Source organism: Zalophus californianus, chromosome 1 (genome assembly GCF_009762305.2).
Source record: "Zalophus californianus isolate mZalCal1 chromosome 1, mZalCal1.pri.v2, whole genome shotgun sequence".
NCBI classification, from domain to species: Eukaryota; Metazoa; Chordata; class Mammalia; order Carnivora; family Otariidae; genus Zalophus; species Zalophus californianus.
Genome location: NC_045595.1, coordinates 53,190,824 through 53,205,125, shown reverse-complemented (window position 1 = coordinate 53,205,125; position 14,302 = coordinate 53,190,824). Strand labels below are relative to the sequence as shown.

At 41.5% G+C, this 14,302-nt stretch overlaps 1 protein-coding gene across 2 annotated transcripts in view; it reads left to right on the top strand.

Moving 5' to 3' along the window:
* Nucleotides 1-1,967: 1,967 nt before the first annotated feature.
* TAMM41 (TAM41 mitochondrial translocator assembly and maintenance homolog) overlaps nucleotides 1,968-14,302 on the top strand; it is a 59,401-nt gene continuing 47,066 nt past the window's right edge. Inside the window, exons 1-3 of one of the 2 annotated variants that reach the window (XM_027584180.1) lie at nucleotides 1,968-2,360; nucleotides 4,855-5,037; nucleotides 7,399-7,491. In XM_027584180.1, coding sequence (XP_027439981.1) covers nucleotides 2,226-2,360; nucleotides 4,855-5,037; nucleotides 7,399-7,491 — 411 coding nt within the window. In that variant the 5' untranslated portion in view covers nucleotides 1,968-2,225. The remainder of the gene's footprint in view (nucleotides 2,361-4,854; nucleotides 5,038-7,398; nucleotides 7,492-14,302) is intronic. The other variant, XR_003518077.1, reaches the window with a different exon arrangement.

Below are 14,302 nucleotides of genomic sequence, written 5' to 3'. Positions count from 1 at the left end.
AACTCTGTGACTTGGAGAAATTTGCTTCTCGTGTCGGGTCCTCTGTTTCCTCATGTGAAAAATGAGGATCTTAGAGAACCGGCCTAGTAGGGTCTTTGGAATGATGAAAACAGCTAAGTATTGAAAGTGTTTGGAAATTTATCTTGTTGAGCACTGAGTAATATATGGAACTGTTGAATCACTATGATGTGCACCTGAAACTAATATAACACTGTGTTAACTACACTGGAATTAAAATTTAAAAAAAAGAAAGCGCTGGGAATAATAAATGTATAAACAAATATCACCTATTATTATTGTCATCTTGCCCTATCAATTCTCTCTTGGTAGAATTTCTTCCATCTATCTTCTGCCTGATAAACTCCTACCCATTTCTCAAGCCCTGGCTCAGATGCTATCCCTGCAAAACCTCCTTTGGTCTCTCCCCGCACACCCAGAACTAATTAACACTCCCTTATCAGAGCTCCTGCGGAGTGCTGGGCACCCCAGCTTCATTACTGCATGTGATGTTCTGGGTTTGCTTGTCTGTCTCCTTTACAGACCCTGACCTCCTACAAGGCATCAGCCCTGGTCTAGCCATCTAAATCCTCAGCACTTACCTCTTGTTCGGGGCTCAGAGTTTGAATTCACATAATCTTTTTTCAAATTGAATTAATCCCCTCCCTGCCTCTATCACCCAAGGCCAGGCATCTTTAGTTCCTGGTGAAACTATGGTAACAGCATCCTAACTGCTCTCCCTCCCAATCCAGGCTGATGTTCCGCCCTGGGTTTTAGCTCCACTTTTGCCACAGGCTAATGTGATCTAAGCACACTGCTTTCTCTCTAACAGTTAGCTTCCTTATCTGTAAAATGGAGACAAAGCCTCCTCCCACCCGGTAGTGGAGGGGACTCAAGGAAAACTACATGTGAAGGGCATCCACATAACCCAAATTTAGCTATTGCTACTTCTGCTTTTTACCTACTTGTTTACTTTGGAGAGGGAAGGGGGAGGGGCAGAGGGAGAGAGAGAGAATCTGAAGCAGGCTCCGTGCCCAGTGCGGGGCCAATAGGGGGCTGGATCTCAAGACCCGGAGGTCGTGATCTGAGCCGAAATCAAGAGTCGGCTACTTAACTGCCTGAGCCACCCAGGCACCCCGCTATTTCTGCTTTTTGAAAGGCAGTGTCCATCAGGGAAGAAGAAAAAGAGTACCTGAAAAGTCTCTGTCCCGGAAGTTAAAGTACATCCTGTGATTTTGAACAAGTTTCTCTAGCTATACATCAACAGGTGAGCTCTTTCACGGGGTCCTGTTTCCTCCAGAAATTGTATTTGATGTGCCCTTCTGTGAGACCAGTCCCAGAGGCAAAGTGGCAAAGATTCTTCTCCACCCTTAGAATTAAATACAAATCTCAGAGAACATTGGTGCAGTCTTTTACCATTCATGGAACACTTTCATGTCCATCATTGGATTTGAAAAGGGCTTTCGGGGGGGGGGGGGTGGAATCACAGCCAAATCTTAACAGTGGTAATTTCTGGATGGTGGAATTGGGCATGATTTTAATTTTGTGTGTGTTTTCCTAAAGCTTCAAAATCTTCGATTTTGGGGCTGGATGGAGATGATGGTTGTACGACATTGTGAATTCACTAAATGCCCCTGAATTACACATAAAAGTGTACGATTTTATGTTAGCTTTGTGGATTTCACCTCATTACAAAATGTTCTGCAATACACATGCATGATTTTATAGCCATTTACTGAAAAGTGTTTGAGTCGAGAACAAAAACGGATTCTTAAGGCTCAAAACCAGTTCAGTTAGCTGACACTCCCCGCACCCATGTCTCCAAGTTAACTAGTCCGGGCGGCCAGCCTGCAGCGCGCTCCTCCGACCGCCAGGGGTCTTCACGGAGCCCTCGCGTCCCCACCCGCGGAGGAGCGTCTTCTCTTGCGCCTTTGAAGCGCGTATACACGCGAGAGGCGTGGTCGGGACTGCCCGCTCGGCTCGCGCGGCTGCCGGCCACCTGGGCCTTGACCCTACGCTTCTCAGGCTTCGGTGGGCCCTGGCCCGTGGTCCGAGTCATCACCCGTCCCTCCAGTTCTCACCTCCGGCTGCAGTCTTCTGCTGTCCGGGCCGGTCCCCGACTTCCATCTCTCCACCCTTAACCGGCTGCCCCAGTATCGGTTACCCGGCCCGCTGTTCTCTGCCCTGCCCTGCTCCGCCAAGGGTCCCTGTCTCTGAGCCTCAGCCCCATGGCGCTGCAGGCGCTGCAGAGCTCGGGGGTGGCCTTCCGCAAGATCCTGTCTCATTTCCCCGAGGAGCTGAGCCTGGCTTTCGCCTACGGCTCCGGGGTGTACCGCCAGGTGGGGCCCAGTTCAGACCAGAAGGTGAGCCTGGCCCCGAGGCAGGCCCCACGCCGGGAATCGGCCTGTTCTCACCACGTCCCTTTTGCCTTAGATCCCTCCAGAGCCCTAGAGCAGCTCCTCTACTCTGCGCACTGCACTTATCAACTAGCAAAATACAAACCGTAGGAAGGTGTTCCTCGTATAATAACATCGTGAGCTGATTTGAAGGATAAGTAGGAGCCCACTTCGGTCTAGAACAGGAGATGCAATTATGCGGAGGGCAAAGCTGATGGCAGAGGCAAGATGGAAGACAGGAAATATTTGCCTGGTGCTGGTTCAGTGTGCTCAGCCTTGGCTGAACATTGGCGTTTTGTGAGAAACTTTTAAAATGCTAATGCCTGGGTTCCACTTGCAGAGATTCTGATTTACTAGGTCTGGGATGAGACTTGGGCTTCGGGAATTTTAAAAACTTCCCTGGTGATTCTAATGCGCAGCCAAATTTGAGTCTCATCTACAGCTGTGGGAGAAAGTACAAAATGATGCTCTTGACTTCAGGAAGCTGACGGATAGTTGTAGGGCCAGGGCAGATGCAGTGAAGTTACCTACAAAAGTTAATGGCTGACCAGTATATTTACCCATGCTCAGGACATTTAACAAGAGTCTATTTAGGACCAGAAGTTGTTACTCTTCAAAGTTGCCTGACTGCAAGAGCAGTGAGGGTACAGTTTGCCTTATGATTACAGACTTTTTTTCCTGTAAAGGAAAAAGGTTTGCTTCCAAGGTGGAAACAAGATTCAAGACCTAGGGCAGTGGAGTGACAGGCAGATATTTTCATTTAAATGATGCTGTTACAGACTTTCTCCACTAAGGCTTTAGAGCTTTTGCTAAATTAACAAAAAAACAAGAGTCTAAATAGAGATGTTTTCTGGTGAACCGTATTTTTACTTGCTGTAGTTCATGCACGACCTACCAGTTCATTGTCATCTTAGTTTATTAAACTAAGGAAATGATTGCGATAGGGCCTCCTGGATTTGGACACCTGACTGTAATCTGTTTTTAGGTTAAAGTTTGCCTGTTCCCTTCCTGGTAAGGCCATCTGTACTGTTGCTTGGATTTCTGTTTCCCAACTATATTGTGTTTAAGTAATACTTTGCTTTAAGTTGACAACATATGAGAAATTATAGATGGTAGGTATATAATTACAGATTTTTATAGGCTAGTTATTTTTTCTAACGTACGTTAACATAATTACACATTTTTTAAAAACATGTCCACCCCAAATCTTAAGTTTCACCAGTGGTTTGTGGTTTTTGAGAAACTTAAAGCAAGCCTTAGCCTCCTGATTCAATAGCCCCCTCTTCATTTCTCCATGGAGATTTCCTTTGAGTAGGCCTGCCAGGAACCCTTCCCTTTCCCTCGCCCTCATTCCCTACAAGATAACGAGTCTTACAGATTCCAGCAGGAAGTCTCAGATCAGTCCCTACCCTCAGTGCTTCACTTGATGTCTTTTCATTTCTCGCCTGAAGTTTTGGTGTTAGCCTCCTGTGTGGTTCCCCACCTTTAATCATCCTTCCCTCCAGTGAGCGCTTCTGCAGGAAAATTTTTTAGCATGGCAACCCAGCCTCCCTTTCTGGACTCCGTTGCTTGTGTTCTGTTCCAGCATAACAAACTAAATGCAGCATCCAGAACATGCCTGGCTCTTATGTCCACAAGAATGCTTTCCTTTAGCAAGACTCCCTTCCCTTCCCCCTATACTTCCACCAAGCCTGCTTAACTCTTGCACATTCTTCAAGACTCAGATTTATCAGATAAAAGAATGTAATTTCCTAGCAAAATTTATCATTTCTGTTCTGACCCCATTCTGAGTGAAATTAGTACATTTTGCATTCCTCTCTATCAAGTTCATTTAGTGATAATTTGTCTATTCTCCCCAGTAGACTTTCTTTACCCCTATCCCGGGCTCTATCAGAGCTCCTTGTAGGTGCTCAGTGAGTGGTTGGAGAATGGGTAAGAGCTAAAATAACTTATTTCCTGTGACATAATGCTTTCCAGAGCTTATCCATCCTGTGTTATTTGAGCTGGAAGAAAAGTGGAACACATTTAGCTACTTTAGATGAAAGCCATGTAGCATAAGGTTCAGCACTCAGAATTTGGAACCAGACTCTGTCTGCCACTGACTAGCTTTGTGTCCATGGGCATGGTTCTTACTCTGTGCCTTGGTTTCCTTTCCTATAAAATTGGGATAGTAACAGTACCTACCTTGTAGGATTGTTCTGAGGATAGAATGAACCACGATACATATAAAATATTTGGAAGAGTGCCAGCAGGACAATACATGTGGAGGAAGCATTGTTATTGCTGTGCGTGTTGATGAAAACAAACTCAGACTGGTTCCAGAGACTTGCTTAAATTTCTGATGACAGCTCAGGTCCTCTATTTCTTAATCATAATGGCATAGAATTTTAGAGCTTTCCACTCTATCTAGATGCCTTTCGAGGAATTAAAACTAAAATCATTCTCTTTTCTTCATTCCCAGAATGCCATGCTGGACTTTGTTTTCACAGTAGATGACCCTGTTGCATGGCATTCAAAGAACCTGAAAAAAAATTGGAACCATTACTCTTTCCTAAAAGTTTTGGGGCCCAAGATTATCACCACTATCCAGAATAACTATGGTGCTGGAGTCTACTATAATCCATTGGTCATGTGTGATGGTAGGGTAAGTGACTTTGGATGTTTGTCTTAACTTGGGCGGTTATTAAATATTAGGATACCAGTTGACTATATGTTCTTGCAGTCAGGAAACGTTCACATTCCTGCTGGATAAAGGTGATTGAGAAAGACTATCTTTAATTTTTGCCTTTGGCCCGTGCTTCTCAAATTTGAGTGAGCATCAGACCTCCTAGAGGGCCTCTTGGACACACAGATTGCTAGGCCCCACCCCAGAGTTTCTGATTCCATAGGTCTGGGGTGAGGTTTGAGGATTTGTTGTTTTTTTTTTTTAATTGAGATATGTAACATTGTGTTAGTTTTAGGTGTACAGTGTAATGATTTGATGTATGTATGTATTGCAAGATGATTACCACCACAGTAAGTTTAGTTAACATTCATCATCACACAGTTACAGGTTTTTTTTCCTTGTGATGAGAACTTTTTAAGATTTACTCCCTTAGTAACAAGGATTTGCATTTCTAACAGCTTCCAAATCATGCTGATGCTGCTGGTCTGGAAAACACGCTTTGAGAACCGCTGGTTTGGTCAGTGGGACGAATACTCAGGCCCACTAAGGATGAGGGTATCACAGGTAGTCAAGAGCATGTGATGCCACGCGATAGGAACCTCTTGGTGCCAGCAAGTGGGTAGAATTTGAGGATGCACCCCATCTCCCTGTTGGAGAGCAGATAAGAAGCGCAGATCCCAGCCGAGGGCTGGCTGACGGCAGGAACCCTGCCGAACTTTCACATGAAGGGGCCCAATCTCTAAGAGAGCTGCCAAGAACTGGGCAGGACTGCAGCCTAAGAGGACCAATGGGGGACTAAGTCGTATACCCTCTAGAGATGAGCTGGGCTGCCATTGACAGACGGGTTCCAGCAGCTGTGCCAGTTCTGCTCCGTGCTGCTGATGGCTTTGAGAAGTGTTACTTTGATATGCTGATGAGTCACCTGAGGATCTCATTGAAATACAGATGATGATTCAATTGGTCTGGAATGGAGCTTGAGATTTTGCATTTTTTTGATGAGCTCCCAGGTGATGCTGATACTACCGGTCAATGAACCAGGCTTGGAAGGGCAGGAGATTGGAGTACTGACTTAGGAAGGATTTTGAAGACCTGTCTGAACTTGGCAGGAATGAGTACTATGATTGATTGGTGATGTCTGTATAGCCTCTGGGCCAAATTTTTACTTTTCTGGTTGAGGTCTAGTCCTCCTCCAACCTGCATTTTGCATTTGAGGAAATGAGGATTCAAGAGAATGGACATGACTTCCAGACGGTCATGTAACCAGTTATAAAATGAGAGGCCCCTCCAGGGGGCCACAGGTGTTTCCATTACTTCCCAGCTGTTATGTGCCTGCCTTAAGAAGGGCTTTCTGCTCTACTGTGTCCAGATTGGAGGGAAGATGTGGCTCAGTGCAGTTTTCCACATCTACTTTAGTCATGCCAAACACGTAGCTTTGTTCTTTCTCCATAATTAGTATTATGCTGAGCGTATCTCTAATTAGTGGTTTCAAACAATATTACAAGCTCCAGTAACCAAATGTTGGGGCATAATTATATGCCAAAGGGACTGTACTTTTTAATTGAAATTCTTTAGCTACTTTTTAGATATTTGTAGCCTGAGAAGGCTGTTTGGATACTGAAGTTTAGCAAAGTGAGTCTGAAGTTATTTGTTGAAGCAAATGAGATTCTGTAACCTGGAACAACTACATTCAAGGTTTGTACAAATTGCTTTTGAAATGAGCTTGGCCATAATTCCATGTGTTTAGCTCTGATAAAGATGTTTAATTCTTGGATGTGGCTTTGTAATTATAAAAGTGTTGGAAATACTTAAAGAGAAATTCACCATAAAAGATGTTCTACTTAAAGAAAATGTCTTGTACTCTCTGATGAAATGAACATTGGAAGCCCAGACCAACATTCAGGGACCCGGTTTTTACTCAGTTATTAATGGTACCACCTTGGGCACGCCATTTATTAGGCTTATTTCTCAAATGAGAAGCATGAACTGTATCTTCACTTCACAAACTATCTGTGGTGCAGACCCAGTTTTTATTTCCAACTCAGTGAGGACCAGTATGTGCTAGATAGCCTCTAAGAGCCATTGTGCCTTTAACATCACAAGAGCCTGAGTGAAGATAGTGATCACTTGAACTCGCATCCCTGAGGGGACAGATCAGTCTTGGGAAACTAATCCTTTGTGAAAGATTTTGGTGGAGATGTGTGTTTTCACAAGGCAGAGATTTTAAGTGGCTTTGGAGATCAAGCTATTCTGGTCAGAAATTTTTTTCCTTATGTTTTGCATTTGCAAAAGCAACAGTGTGGTATTTTGCTCTCTTTCATGCCCATATCTTTTCTTTTCTAGCTTATCAAATATGGGGTCATTAGCACTAACATTTTGATTGAAGATCTCCTCAACTGGAATAACTTATATGTTGCTGGACGACTCCAGAAACCGGTGAGCAAGTGTCTTATTGGCTGCCACAGTTAGGGATGTCTCTCCTCTCTGAACCTCACCCTACTTTGATCCGTGTGATTGCAATGAGATGGAACTCCAAGAAATAGAAATGAATTTCAGACTCCTTTTACTCCCTATAGAATTTAGTGCCAAACAATATCCAGATATTACCCACGCTACTCCTGCCTTCTCTCTAAAGATACTCGAATTGTGGAATGGAGAAGGCTCAGAGTCACTGCATTTGGCCTTGGGAGGATGGCAGAAGAGGTGCCCAGTGCCTCAGTGGAACCTCTATCAGCATGAGCCAGATCACCGTTCCAGAATGTAAGTGCCATGGTGCACTCTTTGTCAGCAGTGCCTGGGACAGTGCCTGGGATATAGTAAGCACTCAGAAAACATTTGTTGAATAAGTAAATGAATCAGGTAGTCATTCAGAAGGGAGTAGATTCTGATTCCCTTTCTTAACCATCCTCAGGCCAGTGGTGAGATCCTTTTATAAAGTCTTTCCTTCATTTAGGATGCTGCTAGAGGAGGCTGTGGGGGATAGGCTTCCCCCTGAGTTGTTTTTTTTTTTTTTAAAGATTTTATTTGTTTATTTGAGAGAGAATGAGAGAGAGAGAGCACGAGAGGGAAGAGGGTCAGAGGGAGAAGCAGACTCCCCGCCGACCAGGGAGCCCGATGCGGGACTCGATCCTGGGACTCCAGGATCATGACCTGAGCCGAAGGCAGTCGCTTAACCAACTAAGCCACCCAGGTGCCCCCCCCGTGAGTTTTAATAGAAACAAAACAGGAAAAAAGTGGAAAGAACTTGAACTTTTTTTTAAAAGATTTATTTATTTATTATTTTAGTGAGAGAGAGAGAGAGAGAGAGAGAGAGAGAGAATGCACAGGGGGAGGAGCGGAGAGGGAGAGAGAGAATCTCAAGCAGACTCCCTGCTGAGCACAGAGTCTAACTCGGGACTCCATGAAACAACCCTGAGATCATGACCCAAGCCGAAATCAAGGGGATGACCAACCGACTGAGCCACCCAGGCGCCCCAAAGGACTTGAACTTTTTTTTTTTCTAAAGATTTTATTTATTTATTTGACAGAGAGACACAGCGAGAGAGGGAACACAAGCAGGGGGAGTGGGAGAGGGAGAAGCAGGCTTCCTGCCAAGCAGGGAGCCCGACATGGGGCTCGATCCCAGGACTCTGGGATCATGACCTGAGCCGAAGGCAGACACTTAACGACTGAGCCACCCAGGTGCCCCAGGACTTGAACTTTTGACATTGTATTTGCATATAATGTTTCTTCTTTTTTGCAGATATATATAGCCTATTTTCTATGAAGGAGTCTTCATAGTTTAAGAAACTATGCGAAATAGTAACAGTTGCTAATCTCACAGCAGGGGAACAATTTTCTTTGTGCTGTTAGAGGGTCTCAGGCCCCAAAACAGGGTACATGGATTGTTCTCAAATGTCTCCCATAAGAGTGATTCTGCTGCTCCCCTTTTTGTCAGTTATGGCAAAAAGTTAAGAGATGTATACAAGCTTACCTCACTTGGTTGTGTCATAAAAATCTCTATTGAGTAGCACGTGGGTGGCTCAGTCGGTTAAGCATCCAACTCTTAATTTCAGCTCAGGTCATGATCTCAGGGTCGTGAGATGGAGCCCTGCCTCAGGCTCTGTGCTAGGTGTGGAGCCTGCTTAAGATTCTCTCTCCTTCTCCTCTGTCCCTCCCTCTACCCAAATCTCTGTTGATATACTGGGTGGTCACAATTCTCTTGCCCTGCTTCTGGACTTCGAATTTAATGGTGTAGCTCCTTAAAACATCCAGAAACACTTGATCAGAGCAATAGGTATATGGGTATGTCCATATATAAAAATTTGTCAAGCTTTACCCTTTAGATTTGTGCATTTCACTATGTAATTTTTACTTCAGTAAAACATTTTTTTAAAAGATTTATTTGAGAGAGAGAGAGAATGTGTGTGCACATGTGTGCGCAAGCGGGAAGGGGGGCAGAGGGAGAGGTGGAGAGAGAATTCTGGAGCAGACTTCCCACTGAGTATGGAGCCTGACTTGAGGCTCTATCACAGGACCCTTAGATCATGACCTGAGCCAGAATCAAGAGTTGGCCACTCAGCTGACTGAGCCACTCAGGCACCCCAGTAAAACATTTTTTATTAAGTCCAGAAACAATAGGCTTACTGAAATAATTTCATATTTATGTAGATGAATTTCTCATTTCTAAGCTGGATAAAGGTAATCCAGTAAAGCTGGATAATTAGTAAAATAATTGAATGAATAGAAATAATTGAAAATTTGTAAATATTAATTTTCCTTCCAAGTTTTTTTCTTTCTTTCTTTTTTTTTTAGTTTATAAAATATGGGGGCACCTGGCTGGCTCAGTCAGTGGAGCATGCAACTCTCGATCTCGGGGTTGTGAGTTCAAGCCCCATGATGTAATTAGAAATGATTTAAAAACATAAAAAAGATTTAAAAATAAAATAAGTTTACAAAATATGTAGCTTAATGGAAATAGTAATGAAAGCGGAATTAGAAGCCTTAGGTCTTATTCATTCCTGCCACTTGTTAGCTGTTTATGTGAATTTAGGAAACTTGTTTTATCTTTTTGAACCTCATTTAATTTATCTGTAGGATGGAGTAACAATACAGTACTTGCCCTCACAAAGGTGTTGACAAGTGGAAGCAGAATGATAAAGCCGGAAAGAACAGGGGTGTTTTAGAATCAGATGTAGGGTTTGGGTCCCAGCTATGACACTCCCCAGCTATGTGACCCTGCACCAGTGACTTAATTTCCCTGAGCCTTGGGACATCCTTCTCTGTGGATTAGGCTGATGACATCAACCTTAAAAGGCATTTGGGAAATGCCTAGATCTAAAATGCCTGGCACTTAGTAGATACTCAGGAAATGATCATTCCTTTCTGTTTGTCCTTGCCTATCTCAGAGTTATTTTGAGATAAAATGAGATTTTTAATGTGAAAATGTATTATTCTCTGTACTACACTTTGTGCTTGGAATATTTCAATTTTTTTCTTTTAAATAAGCTTTAGAAAATGAAACGCCCTGAAATCTCAGAAGTTAGCACGGAAATGACCTCAGATTTCATCTAAATGTCACATATCCTGATAAAATAAAAACAGCAATTCGAGACCAGTAGTAGCTGCTACAGTCATCTTGATAAAAACTGCATTTCTCAGCTAACTTGGAAAAGAAAATGTTATTGAGAACAATGACTGTTCTTCAAGCTTATTAAACTAATAACTCAAGAAAATTAGGCTATCTTAAGACTTATTTGAAAGTGTTGAGTGTAACACATGGTAAAAAATTATAAATGGGTGAATTAACTCACCATTAGCATTTTCCCTGTCACATGGAAATCACTGCTAATCAAAGAATTGTCAGTGGTAATGATCTTTTTAAAACCAGTGATTTTTACCGCCAGGTGGCAGCAAATAGTAATCAAACGTGAACAAACCTGATGAAAAGACAGGGTTGGTAGCCTTGTGGACAAAAAAAAAAAAAGGGTGAAGGCCTTCGAATTGTGACAATCTGAGTACAAATTCTTTGTTTTTATATATTTTAAAAGAAGGAGGTATTTTAAATTATATTGTCTAAAGCTCTAACATTATCTTCCATATTGCAAATAGAACAGAATTTCTCAAGTCTTTAAAAGGCATATACAGAGGGTGTATGTATTTTCCAGTCAGTTTTGCTATGACTCTAAAACTGCTCTAAAAAAATAAAGTTTATTAATAATATTTTCAAAATATAAAGGAGTACCTTGCTTAAAAAGATGGACTTTCTGGAAAAAAAATTGAGTGTAAATTAAATTTCTATCATACTTTACCATTAACTTACCCTGTAATTGAGGTTAGATAAGTCATTTTTATTTCTAGTGCAGCTTTAAGTTTCTGAGTCACTTACAAAGTTATTTTTCAAGAAAAGAGCCATGAAATTTAAAGTAGTTAATAGAATCTTGTGGCCAGTTCTTTTTTAAGTCAAAAGAACCCTAAAGTAATATTAATAGTCATTTCCCTAATTTATTTAACATAAGTCTGGATTTTTGTATTTCATGTTGTTTTTAGTGTATAGATAATTTGGCTTGAATTTTTAAGGCATTCTCATTGACATACAATAGTATTTTGCTACCTTGTTAAGAGGATTTTAATTTATTTTAATGTGTTCATTCCAATATTTTTTCTTTTATTTTCTAGTAATATAGCTTTTTTATAACATGTTATTGAGAAGGATTCACATATCATACAATTCAACCATTTAAAGTGTACAGTGGTTTTTAGTATATTCACAGTTTTGCAATTATTATCCTATAATAACTTCATTGATTTACTTTTTGTGGCTAGAAAAATCCCAGTGGTATTATAGATCCCTGAAAGAGAGCTGGAAGACCTGACTTACTGGTCTTGGCTCTGCCCGGCTGTGAGCAAATGTTTGTGCCCCTAACCTTTGAAATGCAAAATTTGAGCCATTAATTTACTTATTCAAGAGACAAGTTTCTTCTCTGTGGATGCTAAAGGAATAAAAAATAACACACATTGTTGGCCCTGGAAGAACCCACAGTCCAACAGGTAGATGATAAGGTTTCATCCAACTCAAATGTTCAGTGTTTCTTGGTCCTCAAGCAGTGACCATTTAGAAAAATTAACTTTTCTGGCCATTTGGAATGGAAAACTTCTATGGGAAGTGCCATTTGGTTACTGGTTGAGTGTTTGAAGGCTAGGTAGGGCCTTGTTCTTTGTGACTATAACTTCACTGTTTGCAATTCAAGGACTGTCTCCATGTGACTGTATTATAGAGGAGACCATATGTGACTCTTTTTTTTCTATCTTGAAAGGTACTCACAAATCTCTCAAGTTGAAAGTCCCTTCAAGCTTTACCCCTTCCTCTCTCCAGTAACGGTCTTCCCCTTGGCAGTAGTGTTAATGCTATCTATGCGGTTCAGGTCGGGGCATTCCCAGTCAGATACAAACAGCTATTCACAAATCTGAGGACTTTCTTTTTTTCCCAGGCCTCTCTGGCAGTGTCCCAAGAGTTCACTGGCTTTTCACTCTGAACCACAAATAACAGTGCTGCTGAGACAAGTGCCTAGGTCACCTTACACTGAAGAGCCAGATCAGCACAGTTTCAGTCTTCTGAATTCACATTTTTCCTTTAAGTAAGGATGCTTTTATTTTTACTCTCTTAACCTTAAATAGCAAACAGACTGCTTTTTTACAACCTAAATAGAATGACTTTCTGGGAGAATAAGTGTATTGCTTTAAATAAGAAAATTTCTCCAAACTTACTCTCATTTGTTAGCATCTCAGAATAACTTCTGTTTTCATTGCGCTTCTGTAAAAGCCACCAAAAAGAGAGAGGACGAAGAATTATTGAGCAGGACCTGGTTGAGGATGAAGAACAGGAATTTGGAAGTAAACAGGCTTCTTAGGGTGGTAGAAAGAGCTCTGGATAAATCAGGGACTGACTACTGGTGTGCCACTACTTCTCAAGGGAAGATCTTTTAACCCTCTAACCCTCTGGGCCTTAGTTTCCCCATTAGATGAGAAGGTTGCCCTCCTAGATCTGTGATTCTATATGGAATACAAAGTTTGGGAAAGTTATTCAAGGAATGAACATAGAAGTCATACAGGAACTTCACATTTCTTTTAATCATCTTTCAAGATAAGTTAACCAGAACAACAATAACAAAAAAGTTAACCAGAACAGACCCCCAACTGAATGCATGAGAATAATTCAAAAAATTTAGAGCTGAATCTGCCAAGTATAAGGGTGTTACCCTGATTTTTGCCATCAACTCATTATGCAACATTGGGCAAGTCATGCTACTGGACTGCACCGTCGTTTTCCTTTCTGCAGATGATTGCAATAATGCTAAACTCACCCAAGTGCTGAAAGGCTTAATTAAGGGCTATTAAGTGCTGTAATTACAAGGGAGGAGTTGGTAGTATTGAATAAAGTGGCTTACCTACCATATAAGAGGTTTGGGTATTATAAATATTCCCTTAGAAAAAAAGTAGGGACAAAAGGTAGAAGATAGAAGTTAGACTCTTAATAAAATAGTTATGTTTTATACTGTCATTTTGGACAACTAAAAAAAGAAGAAACTACTTCGAGACATACATCAGCCTTTCTCCTTACTGTCTAATAAAATTCTAATTTAGTTTCTGATAGTGTATGCCTTTTATTTATTTTTTTGATAGTGTATGTCTTTTAGTGCCATCTTAATTTTTCTCAGAAATCGTCTTTATTTGACAGATAAAAGGCAACTTAAGCCCTGTTTTCTAGAATTGGGGAAGATTTGGTGACAGCACTAAATGGTTTACAGAAGATGGATACATTTCAGATAGGTGAGGGTCCTTTTTAGGGATTTGTAGACTCTTTCCTTGTTTATAGACAGTCAGTCAGAAGCAGCCTGACTGATATAAAGCCTGATTAAGCCTGATGGTTTAAAAAGATTATACCAAAAAAAATAAAATAAAATAAAAAATAAAAAGATTATACCGGGAGTGTAAATTGGCCCAACCACTCTGAAGAGTCATTTGGCATTTCTTCTTCTAAATATGTACCTGAGAGCCATGGTTCTCAAAATGTGGTTCCTGGACCACCTGGGAACTTGTTAGAAATGTACATTTTCAGGCCTGACTCAGGTATCCTAATCAGAAATACTGGGAGATGGGCTTAATACGCACTTTAATAAGCTCTCCCAAGTGATTGTGGTGCTTGCTAAAGGTGGGAATCTCTGGCCCAGGGACGCTCTTGTATTGCACCCAAAGACACAGAAGGAAG